We start from the raw sequence: 16,780 nt of genomic DNA, 5'->3' as shown, positions 1-16,780 counted from the left end.
TACACATATGCAAGTTATATGTAGGATATTGCCTCAAGGATATCCTAGGCCTGATATTGATATATATATGTATATATTTTTATTTGCATCAATATATATATATATGTATGTACCTACTAATTTCACATAAACTAAGCACTTTTCAATGTGTTTATTAACGTCTAACGAAATCTTTGTGGTTTTTATTTTTGGTTGGAGCGTACTACCAATGCTGAATTTGTATTATTATTATACATATATGTCCTTTAAATTATTTTTATCATTGTATTAATCATCTTTCGCGTTTTATTTGGTTTTGTTTTCACTTGGTATATGCACCAGTCTACAATTTAATTGACAGAAGTTACAATTTCAAAAATATTTCACTTTCTTTTAAGCTTTTTTTGTTTGTTTTGGTTTTTATTCAAACGCACAACAAAATGTCTACGTAATTTAACAACAAATTGGTTTTTAATTCTTGTTTCGCTACTACGACAAAAATGAATACTCATACATATATGAATTTAATATTAGTTATACGTTTATATGTATGCATATATAAACTATGTTTTTTTGTGAAAATTGAGGCCCTGTCGGATTCGCATTTATTGACTAATCAAACAAATATTGAACACCAAGCCAAATAAAAAATTTGACATTGTTCACTTAAAGAAGTTGCAGATTGTTTAACAATACGTAAAAGTTTAAAGAAATTGTCATATGAAATGATACATTGCCATAGTCTAGTAAAAATTTGATATGCCTAAGCTATTTAAACCATTTTCGATAACATTTCTTAATTAAAATTCGGTTGAAAATTAAATGTGAATCAAGAGATTTAAGACTGATCTAATGTAGATGAATATAATTGTCTATCTCTGTGTCAGGGGCGTAGCCCAAAAGGGAGATTATGTGGGGGAGCATGAGCTATTTTTGTGGCCCATTTTTATATTTCATCTAGTTTTGCCCCTTTTGGGGGCGGGAACCAAAGAAAATTCAGCTAGCCATAGAGAATTTAAAATCCTAACTGTTTCTAAGCTTTTGAAAGAACAAATTTTGAAACCTTTTTTAGAATACAAAACATCTTGTTGTTTTAGAACTGATTTCCTATATATTTATATATGTATATACAATTAAAATTTGCGCCAGCTTTTGCGAAAGTTTTGAAAGGTTTATAAATGGAATATCCTTTCAGGGCTCGACTAGTAATTGACGCCACAAAACTAAATTTGCGCGTGCTTCAAAAACGATTTTTTTTCTTTTATATGATAACATAATTTTAGTTTTCTTATTTTTGGGGTACATTATCTGTGTTTTTTTTTTTAGTTATTCCTTCAGTTTAAGTTTTCTTAGTAAACGCATTTTTGGTCTCAGAGATTTTTTACTTGTTGATGGATAAATGATTTTGAAATTTCGAATATTTTATGTTTTAGCTTTTTGTGGTTGGCCAGAGAGTCTTACGATTTTCACAACATACTACAGGAATTTAATTGCAATTTTTGTCTCCTGATTTGGGTGCTAGAGGTTATAAGTATCATTGTTTTTTTTTTGTTTTACGCACAACTACACAAAAATTGTTTTGCTTGCAAAGTTTCTTTCAGTTATACATATATATTTTCAGAAATATCCATATACAATAAGTAGATTTATCATTTCATATTCGATTTGTGTTTTTTTGTTTTTTTTTTTTTTTGTTTTTTGGGTGGGGTGCAAAAAAGTTGTAGCTAAATTTCTCTAAAGTTTTTGTTGCAGGCTAAAACAAAAAGCTAGACAATGTTCTTTATACCAATACCAATTTGTAATTAACCCCTAAAATATGTTTTAAATTTTCACTTCAATATGTGTCTCTCTCTCTTGGGTTTTTGGGTTATAGTTTTAGGGTTTTGTAATTAATAATAATTGTGTGTAAAAAGTATTTTTCCTTTGTGTTTCTTGGTATTGGAATTTGAATCTAATCTTGTTGTTGTGGTTTGTTGTTGTTTTTCGTTTTCTCTCTCTCAGTTTTTGTTTTTGGAAAATGAAATATTTCGTGTAAAATATCAGCAATTTAGTTTCGTTTGTTTTTGTATTTTCTCAAATATATGTATGTATGCCAAGTGAATATTTAGAATATGTCCATTTCGTGTTGCCTTTTACATATATAATACATATATGTATATTTTGCGTAGGATTGGTAGAGACGTTAAAGGTGGGGGGGATGGAGGGGTAGCTAGGGAACATTGGGTTTTACTACAAAAATTACACTTACATTGTTTTTGTTTTTTGGTTTACCTAGTTTCAGTTTTGCTCTACGAATTGTACATTTATATATATAATTTTTGTATATCATAATTTGTGTATACATCATCAGTGAGGGATTGAAATCCTATAACCGCCACTCATACATACATACATACATATATATCATAATATAATAAACTCTAAGTGTATCTCAAAAGGGATATAAAGCCATTTATGTTTGTTGTTGCTTTTTGTGTAATTTAAACTCAAAAAAAACCCAGCAACAATTTCATTTGCTTCATCTACTTTCATCTTCTTTGTGGGTTTTACTTAGTTCTTGGGGACTGCTTGAAAAAAGAAAAAAAAAAATTCTGTTGCCTAATTTTATGGGCGACTGAACTGAAAAAATAAAATAAAAACATGATTTTTTTTTTGTATTTTCTTTTGGTTTTTGTATTGTATAATATTGTGTATTTCATTCTTGTGTTGTTTCTTTTAGTTGTTTGCTGTTGTTGTTGTTTCAATTTGTTTAGTAAATATTATAATTGCATAAAAGTCAACATCATTAGAATTAACATTAAAATAAGTAAAATTAAACATAAAAACTTTGCTCTAACTCGCTTTGACTTCTGTTTTTGTTTGTTTTTCTTGTTTCTTTTTGTTTTTCATTTCGCCTGTCTGTCTTGTCTTTCTCCTACTAACACATAACACATATTTAGTTTTAATATATATATATATAAAAGTTATTAAATCATTAAAAAATATTTTTACTTTCATTTGCAAAATGAACAAGGACTGATGATCGAACGGTAATCAACTGTTTTCTCTTTCATTATCTTTGCACTAAAAATTATATCGACAATTCGTAATTCTTTTCTTTATTACTTTTCCACGTGTTTTTTTATGTGTTCTTTTTGTTTTTTCTTTTCTAAATTGTTTAAATTCACTCAAAATGGGGAGTTTGGGGAGGGGGGAACGTGAAGTGAACGAAAAAGTTCCATAATTTTGCATTTTGCATTATCTTTTTTCTTTTTACTGCTTTTTTCGATCTTAACTAAAAATGTTGCATGAGTTTGTTTTTAATGATGGCGATGATGCTGAGAAGATGATACATTCCACATGTAGGCGTATGTGCGGGGGCGTGGCACGCGTAAGTGCTGCTCAATTGTGTTTTTGTTTTGTTTGGTTTTCTCTCATGATTATTATTTAAATCTAACACATAATTTAGTTGCTGTTTCGCTTTTCTTTTGCATTTTGCTGATGTTCGCCAGTTGCCGTTGCCGTTGCTTTTGTTTTAGTTTTCTGTTATCATTTTAACAATACATATATATATATATAATATAAAAACTAAATAATTAATACGTTGAAACGCTTAGCTGTTTTCCCTCTTCTTCGTGTTCTTCTTCTTGCTACATTCTTTTGTTTTTACAAGCAAATTGCAGTATTTCAATTGTTTCTTCTTATTGCGTGTCAGCTCACATAGGTTTCGCCTTTTGATATCATTCTCAGGTTGGTTTTTGTGTAGTACATATAATTAATAATTAATTAATTAAATAGATAGGGGGGAATTGTATGTGTAGGTGTGTGTGTGTGGGAAGGGGGGAGTTAAGGAGGCTGGAGCGCGCGGTATATGCTCCTCTCCTCGTTTAAATATGTTTTTCTCTCTTTTTTTTGTTTTTGTTTTCAACAGAAATTCTTGTTTTACAATTGTTTAAACAAATGCCCAGCATTCGAGTGTTTTGATAACAAAGTCTTCTTGTGGCGCCAATGGTTCATTGCCATATGTGCTGCAGCTCTGAGATCGGCCCTGATTTAGATCACCATCCAGCCAGAGACCAAAGCGACCGCTAAAAAGAAAATAATGTAAATTATGAAATCTATTTTCAAATGAAAAATAAATAGAAATTACTTACTCGCCAGCGCCAATTGAAAGGCTCTCCATGTTGCCCTTTATGAAGTACATATTCTCACCAGCCCAATGGAATACTTTAAAGCTGGGATTAAATTTGTAGAGCAGGGATTCGCCTGTGCCATAAAAATGATCTGACACATGCAGCGAGCAGGAGGTCAAAGCACCAAATACCTAAAATAAATCCTTGATTACAATCTTTCCGAGATATGAACATTTTATTCTTTACTTACATTATGCTCTGTATCCTCTATGACAATTAAAATAGGACTTTCTAGTCTCGCCATTTTGCGATAAAGGGAATTGAGGGCGAAACCATGTTGAGATGTGCTAAAGATCAATGACCAGGAATAGCCCTCGGCACGTGCCGGCAGATGGCCGCAGAGTTTTTCGCTATAGAAAAAAAAAGAAAAACGAGAATTAGTTTTCATTTATCAATCAATTAAGATTAAGCCATCACACTTACCGATGCTCCTCTGTTAGTATTTCGGTTTTGCCAATTAAATCGGGTATCGGGAAATCCAAATCAAAGGAACCAGTTGCAAACAACGATGTCTTGCGATATTCATCTGTGCTCATGGACAGCACCTGAAGGAATTCGATTTCAAGATGAGATTTGAAGAAAAGAAAAGTCAATAATTAGTAACGAATTATAGTTGAGGTAATTTTTAAATGTTCAGACAACTAATTAATATATATGTAATTGAATTGAGAATTGTACATATTCCAAAAAACATTGACAAATAGGAAAATATGTTGCATCAAAGTATAGATATATGTATATATATATGTTGGGTAGGTGGTGTATATACTTTTGTTTTCTGTTCGGGTGGGGGGGTATTTATTGTCTTTATTGTGTTTTTGGTTTACTTTTTGGAAATTCTGGTGCAGCCACAAAAAAAGTAATCTAATTGAGATAGTTTTTTGGTTTCAGTGTATACAAAAAATTTCTACAAATTAAAATAGCTCGCTTAAAGAACACAAATCATAGAAGAAATATAACCAAAAATACATTTAGAGAGAAATTTGATCAAATTGAATTTGGAGAGAGATTTGATGGGTTTTGATATATTACAAATGTCAGAGGATTTGATGAGAGTTTGTGAATGGTTTCGATTAACCTGAACCCTCCCTTTCAATGATTCGAAATTTCACAGCAAAGCAAAACTAATTTTAAAATGTGTACAAGAGAGTCTTCTTCAAGCGACCTGCCAATTAGGCAATCCCATTTAGTTAGAAACTCAAAGTTATATATACTTATAATACTGCTAGAAGGCAATTTATTTATCTGACATCATTTCGCACAGTTTCAGTTAACTTCGTCGTGTCCCACAAATACACGTTACTACAGCACCACATTAAGCAATGGCATGCCATAAAGGAGGCGACATATTCGTCCTCCCAATACAATTGAATTTGAATTCTGTAACACTCGCAATTTTGCTAGCCAAATCCAGCAAAGGGGAGTGGGATTAATCTGGGATTGGAAATGGCTAGAGTGTTTTTTAATACATAATCTGGTTCGCTCTCTTCACATATGGAACATGACTACCGCGACTTTTACGGGGGCAGGCGGCTTTGACACGCTGGACAGCCGATTCCTTGATATAGAATGTCTGCTTGGACGTCGATGGTGGCTCCATTTCCACCATTTCCCATTCTTGAGTTGATTTCTTTACAGATTTGGTTGACTTCTTTTTGTTGAAACGCTTTTGGCCGCCGCTCATTGGAGAGGTATGTTTCTCTTGCTTTGGTTTCTTTGTTGACGACATGATCCTGTCTAGCTTCGACTGAGTCTTCTGGACACTGGCAATGGGAGTGTTGTGGTAGACCGGCATTACCAGGGGACGCATGGTTTGATTGCGTTTAGGCCTATGGTTGTCGGCCCTAATAATGGTTTTCTTGACATTGTAATGAGGCGCGGCTGGACGTGTCACACGTCTACGAAGGAATGCTGGCTCGGAGGGAAGACCACCCAAAAGTGGCTTCAATTTGGGCACCGGATCCACAAAATCCACCGTGTGTCTGGCCAGTTTGCCGCGCTTCTTTATGTTGCCCGTCTGGGATAGCACATCAACAATTTGCTTACTGATCACACGCTGGGCGGCACTCTCAGCCCCAGGAGAAGCCACACCAGTACGTGCTTCACCACCAGCCGGGCCGAACTTGGGATAGTAGATATCATCCAGACGCATGTGTGAATCTGCTTTATCCATCTTGCGCATAATGGTTTTCTCCAAGAACTGACGTTCGGCCTGTGGTTGCTTGTAGCGATCCATTTCTGGGTCTTCCTTCTCTTCCCTTGGAGTCCTCATGGTCGTCTTGGAGGGCTTATTCAGCAAACGATTTTCCTGTTGATACGAGATGGTGGTATTGGTGGCACTCATCTTCCGATTGCCATAACGAAAGTCGGATAAACGTTCATTGGTCGGCGAGGACTGCATTTGATCGACTTTGCCCTCACTTAAACCGTCAGAGCTTTTTATTTTAAAGTTCTTATACAATTGACGACGTTGTCGTGGTTTTGCACGTCTGGCGATCTCCTCGTCTATAGCGTTGGCTGCATTTGCTGGTGCTGTTACTCCTTCGCATCGCATTAGGGAATTCAATGCACGCGGATGGTTCCATCCGTGCAGAGGATCGTACGAGAAGCTATCTGTCGATTTCTGTCGGTTGAGAAATTCATTTCCATTGTATTTCAGAATTTGCTTAGTATTATCATCAATGACCATCAGTTCCTCCTTAATCGCATCGCCAATCTCCTTAGCCATTTGCCCAACCACGTCCGCATGGTGATTGTAACCCTGATTAAATCCCCTCTGGGTGGCCGAAGTGGTTGCCTGTGTGATCGATCGATAAGGATACTGCTGCTGCTGCTGCTGCTCCTTAACGGCCAACTGGTGTTTGGCCATTAGCTTATGCTGAAGCGAGAGGCAGCGCCTTGGATCTATCACCACCAGACTGCTGGGACAGCGAGCGAGCATGCTGCTCGAGGACGAGAAATGCCTGGTCTCACCCAAAACTTTGTATGTCTTCCTCAAGGCGAGGTTGGAGGCTGCTGTATTCTTAAGGCCTCGCAATTGGTTAACTAACGTCTTCTTTATGCCAATTAGTTTCTTTGCCTTTTCCATGGGCCCCATCTTGGTCTTGACAGTTCTCTGGCTCACACGGGGAGGATTGAATGGCATCGAGGTGGCAGCAGGAGAAGCAGCAGCAGCAGGAGGAGATGTCCACGATTTACTCTCTTCACAGAAACGTCTCATGGTGTCCGTAATGCTGCCAGTTTGTTGCAGTTGAACCTGAGCCCCCTGCTGGGCCAGTTTGGTAATTTTTGTCTTTTGATTGCGAATCATTCTATCCAAAAATTTAAAGGTTTTACTCTGTTTATCTGTGTGTGCGGTGGTGTTGTGTCTGTTTGTGTCCGAGTCTCTGTTGCAATTACGCGTTCAATTTTGAAACACTTTAAACTTTCGGGCAAAAAAACAAAAAAAATAATTTAAGAGAAAAAATAGTGGAATTGGGACTATTTTAAAAAGTTTATAAATGAATATGAAGTGTCTCTGATCTGTACGAAACGAATAAAACTCTAAACTGACCGATACAAACTAGGAAACCTTTCGAACTCAATACAAACGCCTACTTTTCGTAATTTTTCACGTAGACCCATGCTTGTCAAAAGTTCCTGGCCAACTAGATTATTCTCAACTTTTCACCTAGTCATAGGTTGGTTCTCTCCTCATTTACTATATCTTATCTTACGTACGGAAATCTCTAAAATCCATATCAATCCGACAAATTAATATTTGACAATTTTTGTGAAATCAATTCTTGGGACATTCGCTGACTAATTATTGTATATTAAACCCAAATCCCATGGGCGTGTGTGTGTGTGCATGGACTTTGTGTCACATTTCATTTGTGACGTCAATTGTGAATTGTTCGCCCATTGTACTAAGTGATTTGTATTTTAAATACTATACAACTGAAGGATGGTCGTCTGTTTCGTAGTATAAACAAAAAATCATATCAAGTGACACAATTTACATAAGTCTATCAACAGAAAATGTGTTAATTAAACGAGGGCTAAGCCAAAAGTCTTGACAAATTGCTTGATTTCATGTACTCAGTGACCACAAATGAGAATAAGTTTGTTAGAATTCGATTTCAAATCAACTATTTGGCCAGAGTTTTGTGTTTATAAAAGATATTTTCTTTTAATGTATCCCAAGAAAAACCTTTAGCTAAACTATTGTCGTTCTATTTTGTAATCCATTTTCTTTCTATTTCATGACTTTTATTATTCGTAACCTCTAATTTCTACATTTTAAGCCAACCTCTTAGAGTTAAGGGGGCCAAAACCTGGATGATTGTGAACTAAGCCTTCAATGACAGTCTTTAAACCCATCTAAAGTTTGATTTGTGGTCTCTAAATGTTGATTAACTCATTCGACACAACGTGTCAAAGTTATTAGCAAGTTTTCTCAAAGAAAGAGAGAAAAAAAAAAAACAAATGCCTAAATATCAACAATAATCATCAGCAAAAAGATAAGAGATAGAGAGAGAGAGAAAGAAGGACTTAATGGATTTTAATTTTAAAAATATATGCCAAAAACAATTGCGTTTTATTTATAATTTGTTTTGCTCTTCCAGTAAAAGAATTTACGTCTAAATTTTCAACAATGTTGGGGGGGTCCGAAAATAAAATTCACGTATGTACTTAAGATTGATAAGATTGATTGATTTACCATAATAGATAAATAGATAGGCACTTGAAATTCGAGTGCAGCGCAGAGAGTAGGCGCTCATAGTATGCCTTGACTTTGATTTCAACATAATAAAAATCAAATAATTATCAAACAAAACTTTAACAATTTTTTGTCGAGGCTGTCGCGCTTTGTGAAGGACAGATGAAGATCTATAGAAAAAATGGGTCACAACAAAACAAAAAATAAAACCTATTCAACTGGTTCAACTGGCGAATAATTCTCTAGTATATGCAATTTGACCAGACAAGACGACAACAAAAGAATGTATTTTTTTCTCCATTTTTTTTAAAGCGTGACAGAGCGAGAGTACAATAATTTTCAACAATTAAAATGACAAAACGCAATTTCGGTCAAAACAAAATAATATATACATACATAAATCTATATAAACAATTTTAAAGCACACAAAATCGTTGAATCGGAGCCAAGTCAGTCAGAGAGTCAAACGTCAATGACAGAAACACAGAGTCTGATGTCTGGTGTCTGGCTGGGATATCGTATGAGTGTTATATATACTCTATATGAATATGAAAGTTAAACACAATATTTCAAATTGGTTTTTGCAGCTTGTGTTTTTTATATTTAAACGTAGCTAAAGCGTTAAAATTAATACCAAACATCTGTGGAAATTCAGATGAATCATCTGTTTATGTGTGTGTTAATATTCTTTCTGCTTCTTTTACCTCACGATTGATCGCCTCATGATTATTGATTAACAATTCGCACATATTCACTTTTTTGAATTGAATTGAAGTTATGCACTCTTCAAATCTCGGTGCCCGCACGTGGCGCCTATTGAAGCCTTTTGAGCACGTGGTTTATCGTAAAATCTCTTAATTTAATTTCTTGTGGCCGTGTCAGAGGGGGGTTTTTTCTTTTCTTTTTTTTGTTAAACACACTAACAACTTTCCGTTAACACGTTCAAAAACCAACTGGCAGCAGGTTTCAGTTCAACGGTTTTTATTGGCTCTCGAACAAAACAGAACCAAAATCATTCCGAGAGCAAAATGAGAGACAAACGAGACGAGAGTTTAGATGAAGCAGCGCGGAGCAGCGTCAAGTTTGTTTGTCAATTGGCTAGGCGGAGCAGTCAGTCAGTCAGTTAGTCAGTCTTCGTGAAGGTTGTGTGGCTAATATCCACTGCATATGCATATGAATTATAATAATCATAAACAAAAACAACAAACTATACAATTTTCAGTTAGTTTTTGCCTTCTACCCAACCTATTTTCATTTTAGAGTCGTATTCTTAACTTAATAATACTTTTCTCTAGTTTAAACATTCATATCTTAATAGTATCTTTCAATATAATAATACAAAATTTTGTCTCCATTTATAGATACATATTTCTGTATAGTTCTTCTATTCTTCTCATAGCCAAAACTTAATATGAAGACAAACTCTGTTGGTATGTTCAATTAAATTGGCTTTAAAGATTAAAAAAGTTATTATTTTAGCAAGTTTTCTGTTTTCTTTAATAATATTAATAATAATATTTTATAATAAAATATGTAGATTTTTTCAACCATCTTATCAGTGTTATTGTTATTCATTTTTATCCCATGAATAAAAAGTAAAATATATTTGCACCTGGCGAAGTAAAGATGATGAATCTCAGAAGAAAATGATGTCATTATATCAAACAGTTAGTCCATGTTATTATAAATTAGTCAGTTTAAGTTGAACGGTTATGAAACGTGAGTTCCATATTAAAGGTTAAAATCAATTTATAGTAGATGTAATTAACTATAACAACAACAAACAATCGTCATATAAACCAGTGGCTATTAATAAATAGGTTCATAAATGTTTATGATCTGCACTTGAAGTAAGAGAAATACAGGGGCTAAAACACACTTGATAAGGCAAAGTGAGCGAATTTTGATTTCAATATTTCTTTTAATATTTCATATTATCGAAATCTTGAAATCGAAATCAAAAATTTCATTTTAATTTGCAAACACTTGAAATTATTCCATTTGAACTAATTGTTTTCTTCTAGATAAGAGAAATAGGAGGAGAAAGAGGGGCCCCAATGGAATTTGCCGAATTGTTACCTTATAAAATTAATTGTCATATTTGCCCTTGATGAAAATGAATTTGAAGATGAGGTATTTGACATTATTTTAAATAATTGTTTTAAAATTTTTCACTGATTTTTTGTTTTTTGGTAGATACCTTAGATGTCGGCACTGAGGCAAACATATTCCGCAACGGTTCTGCATCAACTGGTTTTTTGTTTCGAAAATGCCAAGTCAAAGAAGACACAAAAAGCCAACTAAAGAACCGGCCTAAAAGAACAACAACAACAGCAACGTGGCAAAAACAGGTATTGACAGTTGTGTGTGTGTGTGTGTGAAAGAAATTTGATAGCCCCGCTCTTTAAAGCAAAGCAGAAAGTAACTTCAAAAGCAAAGTAGCATAAAAGGTAAAAGCAAAAAAAGAAAATGCAAATCCCCTCCAAGTTCTTTCACTCACTTATCGTAATGTATAAAATAAAAGGGTTAAGCATTACTTTGACGGCTTTTTCAAGTTAAGAGACAACATGTCGCCGTTTTTTTCTTTGTTAGATGTGACTTTAATGCTACATTTTCTTAGAATAGTACAAGATATTCCATATCTTATTGGATATTTATGCCCTACTTTTCAAAATTTGATTTATTGCGGGTCTAGCAAAAACATTTTTCACTTTTCCAACAAGAAGTAGGAAATACTTTGCCTTTTTCTTGAGATAAGCAAGCTGGTACAACAATTTGTTGAAATTCTACAAGAAAAATTGCAGATAAATCAATGATAATTCCCCCTTAAAGTATGCTGTAGTAGTCAATTAATTTTGTTTGTTTTATTTTTAACTCTTCCTGTTTTCTTTCTTTTTCTTTTTGGCAAATATTTCAGATAAGTTAAAAATGTAAGACCTACTATTAGCTACTCACTTAAATACTGTTTATTTGTATTGCTTTTTCTCTTTCTCTTTCTTATCAGTATTTGTTTAATTTTTGTCTCGCCTTTTTCTTGTGAAAGAGGGCGTGAAATTTTAATTTTTGTTGTTGTTGTTGTTGTTCTGCTCGTGTTGTATAACAAAAGTAATATCAATAGCTAAATGTTAAGTTAACCACATTTCCATTTGCTAAATATTTAATTAGTTGTTAACATTTTAGAGTGTCTAGGTTAGTTTTTTTTTGTTTTAAGAGGTAAATGAGTTCTCGTTGTTGTTTGTGCCCTTTATCCACAATGACTTCTAGGTGACAAGACGTGAATTTGTAGAGTGCTTGAAGCGTAATGTCAAAGTAATTAGTCAAGAAAGAGTTATGAGGTGATTCTTCATTTAGAGGATCATTGACCCTTGGCAAACGAATTGGGTTCATTTTGCTGTAGAGATTGTTATTAACAATCAATAATATTGATAAATGTTGTAATAGTTACAAATCAATGTCAGCAATTAACTTGACGTAAGTGTTTTGTAATTACTGAAACGTGCGCTGTAATAATTCTAGAAAGTAAACCTGTAACATCTAATGGAGGAATAGGATCCGCTTATTCATCATCATCGTCGTCGTCAAAACTCACCGTTTCATGCATTTCACCGCTCTCGTCGAGCAGTGCCTCCAGACTCTGATCATCCTTGGTGGGTGATAGAGGCGGTGTGGGTGCACGATTTTTGGCCGATTGTATGGAACGTGGCAATAGATGCCGTATATAATGTAAATACAGGTATCTGCCCCATTTGCGGCCGGCCAAACCACCGCAGGCAGCAACAGCAACAAAAACAAAGACTATGAACCACATTTTTCCACCACAGAACGAACGAAAAGAGCAAACTATGCACACTTTTATGGCCTGTTAGTGTAGAGCTTTAGCCATTTAGCGGCAGCATTTGTGGGTGGTGGAGCTTTTGCTCTCTCACTCTCTTTCGTTGGCTCTCTCTGTGTCAGTTGGCCGCTGAGTCTTGTGACCCACGAGTGTTTGTAGCTTTTTTTTTTTCTTTGTGTGTGTCTTTTGGTTCTTTTTTTTGTTTTGCCTTCTGTGTTGTTGCCACAGTTTTTATCACGCTCTATGCTTTTATCGGTTTTCCAATAATACATATGTAAACGAAATATTTCTCTTTTCTTTTCTGTGTTTTATTTACACATTCACAACGACAATTCGGATTGTTATTTTCTTTAGTTTTACTTTAACATTTTTTCAATATTTATTATACTTTTTTTGTTGTTAGTTAAACGTTCATTTCCTAACAAGTTGCTCCCACCGACTGAATAACTGACTGACTGACTGAGTTGATGGCTGGGGAGCATGACGAAACAGAACCAATAAAAAGAACGAACATGCGGCCCCAAAAAAGAAGTTGAAAGAGAGCAAAGTTTGTTAGTTAGTGTGAGAGGGAGAGAGCCAGGCGCCAATGCTCTTAAATCACAAAACACTCTCTCTTGTCCCTCTCTTTGGTATTTATCTTGTGTTTTCAATTCTTGTTTTAGTGCCAACAGGTTTGTATACATGTTGCTGGCAATATGTTGCCAAGCATTCTTAAAAACATGTTGCCAAGCGTATACGTAATATTTCTGGCTAATTTCGCTAATTATATGGAGAAAGGTGTTGAAATCGTGTTTAATAGGCCCAAAACTAACCTAGGGCAAACATTTTCGGTTTCTTCTTCTTGTTGTTACTGTCATTTTTCTTTTTTTTTATTTTGTTGCATTGGGCCAAGGTTTTTTTGGCCAACATATTTGTTTATTTATTTTTGCATTTGCATGGTTTGAAACTGGTTTCTCGGGTAATGTGATTGTTGCTGTTACTGAAAAAGTGCTATCAACCTGTTGCTTTTTATCATTAGTAACGATAACCATAACTAAACAAATTTTGTGGGTGTGACGACAAGTCAGAAAGAAATCAACAAAAAGAACCAGAACTATGGTAAACACACACAGATGAAATATCATATGTGAATATATGAAACACCTAGGCTCAGTGGAGACCTCGACGTAGGTGCCTTTTCCCTCCAGATGAAGCAATACTGAAAGGTAGTTCCATCGGGGATAGTGAAAACGATAGTGGGTAAGGAGAGGACTAAGGTCGTAAGAAGTATGACAAAATTAAAGTTCTCTGAAAAAATCTAACACAAATATCACATTCAGACTTTCATTTTCATATACTAATTGTCATTATTAGTAGATTTTTAGTCGATTCTTCACACACACAATACACACAACCTAAATTGCAATATTTTAACAGTTATTTGACCTCATTTGAAAAAAACGGAAGACATCTATAACATAATTCAATGAAACATCTATAATTTTTTTTTGGCGCGCCATGCAATTATCCATTCCATTATAATTTTTTTTCTTTTTTTTGACAATTTCGGCAACCAACGACCTCAATGATGAAATATAATCACGTGTTTATGATCTATCTAACTACAATTTGTCCGGTTTGTTGCTTTGTTCATGATGACGACTACAATGATCACTGGGACTGATCATAATGATGTTGTTTGATGCTGAGATCTATTGTCCAAATGACAACAGACTGGCTGACAAGCTGTTTTGATATTATATTACCAGAAAAAAAATCCAAAACATGTTCCACAATAGTAACAACAATTGCCGGTAGTTGCTATTGGTAATCCTATAGTATAATAGTAGTTATATAGGTAAGAGGAATGGAAACCCTATAAATCAGACTAAGAGAGTATGAGAGAGAGAGAGAGAAACTGCAACAAGGCAGTTGCAAAACAGCGTGAATCTTTAAATAATACTTGGAAAGTTATATAATCTCATGATGATGAAGTGTATCAAAAGTTCTGATTCAGTTCACGTAATGGACTATATTTTAGGTTCAAGCATATCGAATTTTAGTCTAAAACAGAACAAGAATAGGTAGTCGGAAAGGTAAAAGTGGACTTTACAGTTTTAGTTAGCACTTTAGTTAGACATTGCCTATATAAGCCATGCTGATGAGGGCCTTCAGAATCGGTCGAATCGGTCTTCTGCTGAATCTACATTATACCTATTTAGCAGATTTGAACAAAATATAATAAAAAGTATATAAAATGAACTGGGACTCGCCTAACGATTATATTTTTAAGTTCTGGGTAAGTTGAAATGCAATTTTTTTTATAATTGATTATTATGTTTTGCAGATTTTAATAATATATAATTAAAAAAGAACTGGGAATTGTCTGACAAGTACATTTAATGAATTTTTTCCTTAATTTTCTAAAAACACTCTAAACATTATGATTTGAAACAAAAAGCAGAGTAAATTTGTAAAGATTTCCTACAATAATCAACATAGATTTCTTAAAATAAATGTAAACTTATTTAAAGCGCCAAAGCGAATAAACATACATATACATATATATTCATTTCTATAGTATATATCCACTAATATTGCTGGTGATGGTGATGCCACACCTTCTTTTCCACAAATGAAATGGCAGTCAAGCATTTGAAATATAAACCCCCTCAATACAATCTAAACAAAAACATATTTAAATATACTATATATAGTTGTATTGTGGACATAAGCAGGTAAATATCACCTCTGAGCATCCCCTTTCCCCCCCTTAACATATACAGTGAAACCTCGATATAACGAATCTGAGGGGGATCGCAAAATTATTCGTTATATCTATTGATTCGCTATAGGTACTGAAATGTAAAACCTTAGTCCTTTCAAGGGACTTAACAAAAAATTCGTTATATTGGGTTTTTCGTTATAACGAAGTTCGTTATATCGAGGTTTCACTGTAGTATAAATTCACTCAACTTTTTACAATTGGTTGGTTTTATTTTGTTTGTTTTTCGCATTGAATTTCGCCGCCGACGCTGCTGTGTTTTTTTTTTGTTTTTATAAAATAGAAATTGTCGGTGAGTTTAGTATTCGACAATTTAATTACAGTCAAAAAAGGTTTCAATTTAAAACAAGATAATTAAAGAGATCATTCCGCGCACCTTATGACCCCACCACCAACACCACTCCCCACCTGAGCCACCACTCGAGCAGCAAAGCTAAAGGTGAAAGAAATGTCAAAAAATGAAATGTATAAAATATACCAAAAATTGTTAAATTGAAATGGAATCTTAAAATGAACATTGTCTCTATTTATATACATATATACTGGAAACCGGATCAAGTCCAAGTTTAGAGCCACATTGGAATTTCTAAATCAAGTCACAAGTTGGTAATAAAATGAAATAATATATGTCTTTATGCTAATCACATTCTTGTCAAACAAAGGGTATCTGCAAGTCCAATTGGAATTGGCAAAACATTAAATTTAATTTCACCCAAAAAATGTACAAAACTTTCAATGTGAAGATCGAAACGATAACAGTGAGACGGAGACAAAAGAAAAAAGAGGAAACAAACATGATTGATGGCAAAGATAGACAGACTCTTGGCTATATCATTTGAGGTTATAAGAAACAACTGTAACAGCAATTGCAGCTCCTAGAAATGCCAACACAGACAAAGTAAATATATCTGGCACATTTGTATTATTTTTTGTAAGAAACAGTCTGTTGTGGTTTTCCCCCAACTTTATATTTAAAAGAAAAACACAAATGTTTAAGTTTCAACATTATTTTTTCATAGCAAGAAGCATTCGATATTCTGAAAATTTGTTTTTTATTAATTTGTTTAGTTTATTATAATCCCAAGAAAGAGAAGATGTCTAAATAATAATCTATATACTCTCAATCTATACAAAACCAGGGGAATAGTCTGTGGTATGTTTGTATAAGCTTAATTTCCATGTGAAGTATATTGGACAATGGAGAGAATTAACATATATATATGATGATTTTGCTTCCATGAAGTGATCTAATTGTGTTGACTACTAAAAATTTACATATTCTTTTGCCAACTAATCGATTTGCATATATTTCCGTAACATAATTTCCACCT

At 34.0% G+C, this 16,780-nt stretch overlaps 2 protein-coding genes across 20 annotated transcripts in view; both read right to left on the bottom strand.

Moving 5' to 3' along the window:
* Window positions 1-2,947: 2,947 nt before the first annotated feature.
* Window positions 2,948-16,780, bottom strand: part of LOC6651009 (TLD domain-containing protein 2) — a 72,551-nt gene continuing 58,718 nt past the window's right edge. For 17 of the 19 annotated variants that reach the window (XM_023179969.2, XM_015176729.3, XM_002073730.4 and 14 more), the window contains 4 exons: window positions 4,575-4,696; window positions 4,342-4,501; window positions 4,113-4,282; window positions 2,948-4,046 (listed from right to left, as the gene is read on the bottom strand). In XM_023179969.2, coding sequence (XP_023035737.1) covers window positions 3,911-4,046; window positions 4,113-4,282; window positions 4,342-4,501; window positions 4,575-4,696 — 588 coding nt within the window. In that variant the 3' untranslated portion in view covers window positions 2,948-3,910. Of the gene's footprint in view, window positions 4,047-4,112; window positions 4,283-4,341; window positions 4,502-4,574; window positions 4,697-9,557; window positions 9,718-12,442; window positions 13,030-16,780 lie in introns of those variants that run through there. The other 2 variants (XM_015176720.3, XM_015176721.3) reach the window with 2 other exon arrangements.
* LOC26528803 lies at window positions 5,361-7,714 on the bottom strand. The gene has a single exon (XM_015176730.3). It carries the CDS (start codon window positions 7,459-7,461, stop codon window positions 5,614-5,616), a length of 1,848 nt encoding a protein of 615 aa, XP_015032216.1. The 5' UTR covers window positions 7,462-7,714; the 3' UTR covers window positions 5,361-5,613.

This window comes from Drosophila willistoni, chromosome 3R (genome assembly GCF_018902025.1).
Source record: "Drosophila willistoni isolate 14030-0811.24 chromosome 3R, UCI_dwil_1.1, whole genome shotgun sequence".
In the NCBI taxonomy this organism is placed as follows: Eukaryota; Metazoa; Arthropoda; class Insecta; order Diptera; family Drosophilidae; genus Drosophila; species Drosophila willistoni.
The sequence above is the reverse complement of the archived record's forward strand: the minus strand, read 5'-3'. Positions and strand labels throughout refer to the sequence as shown.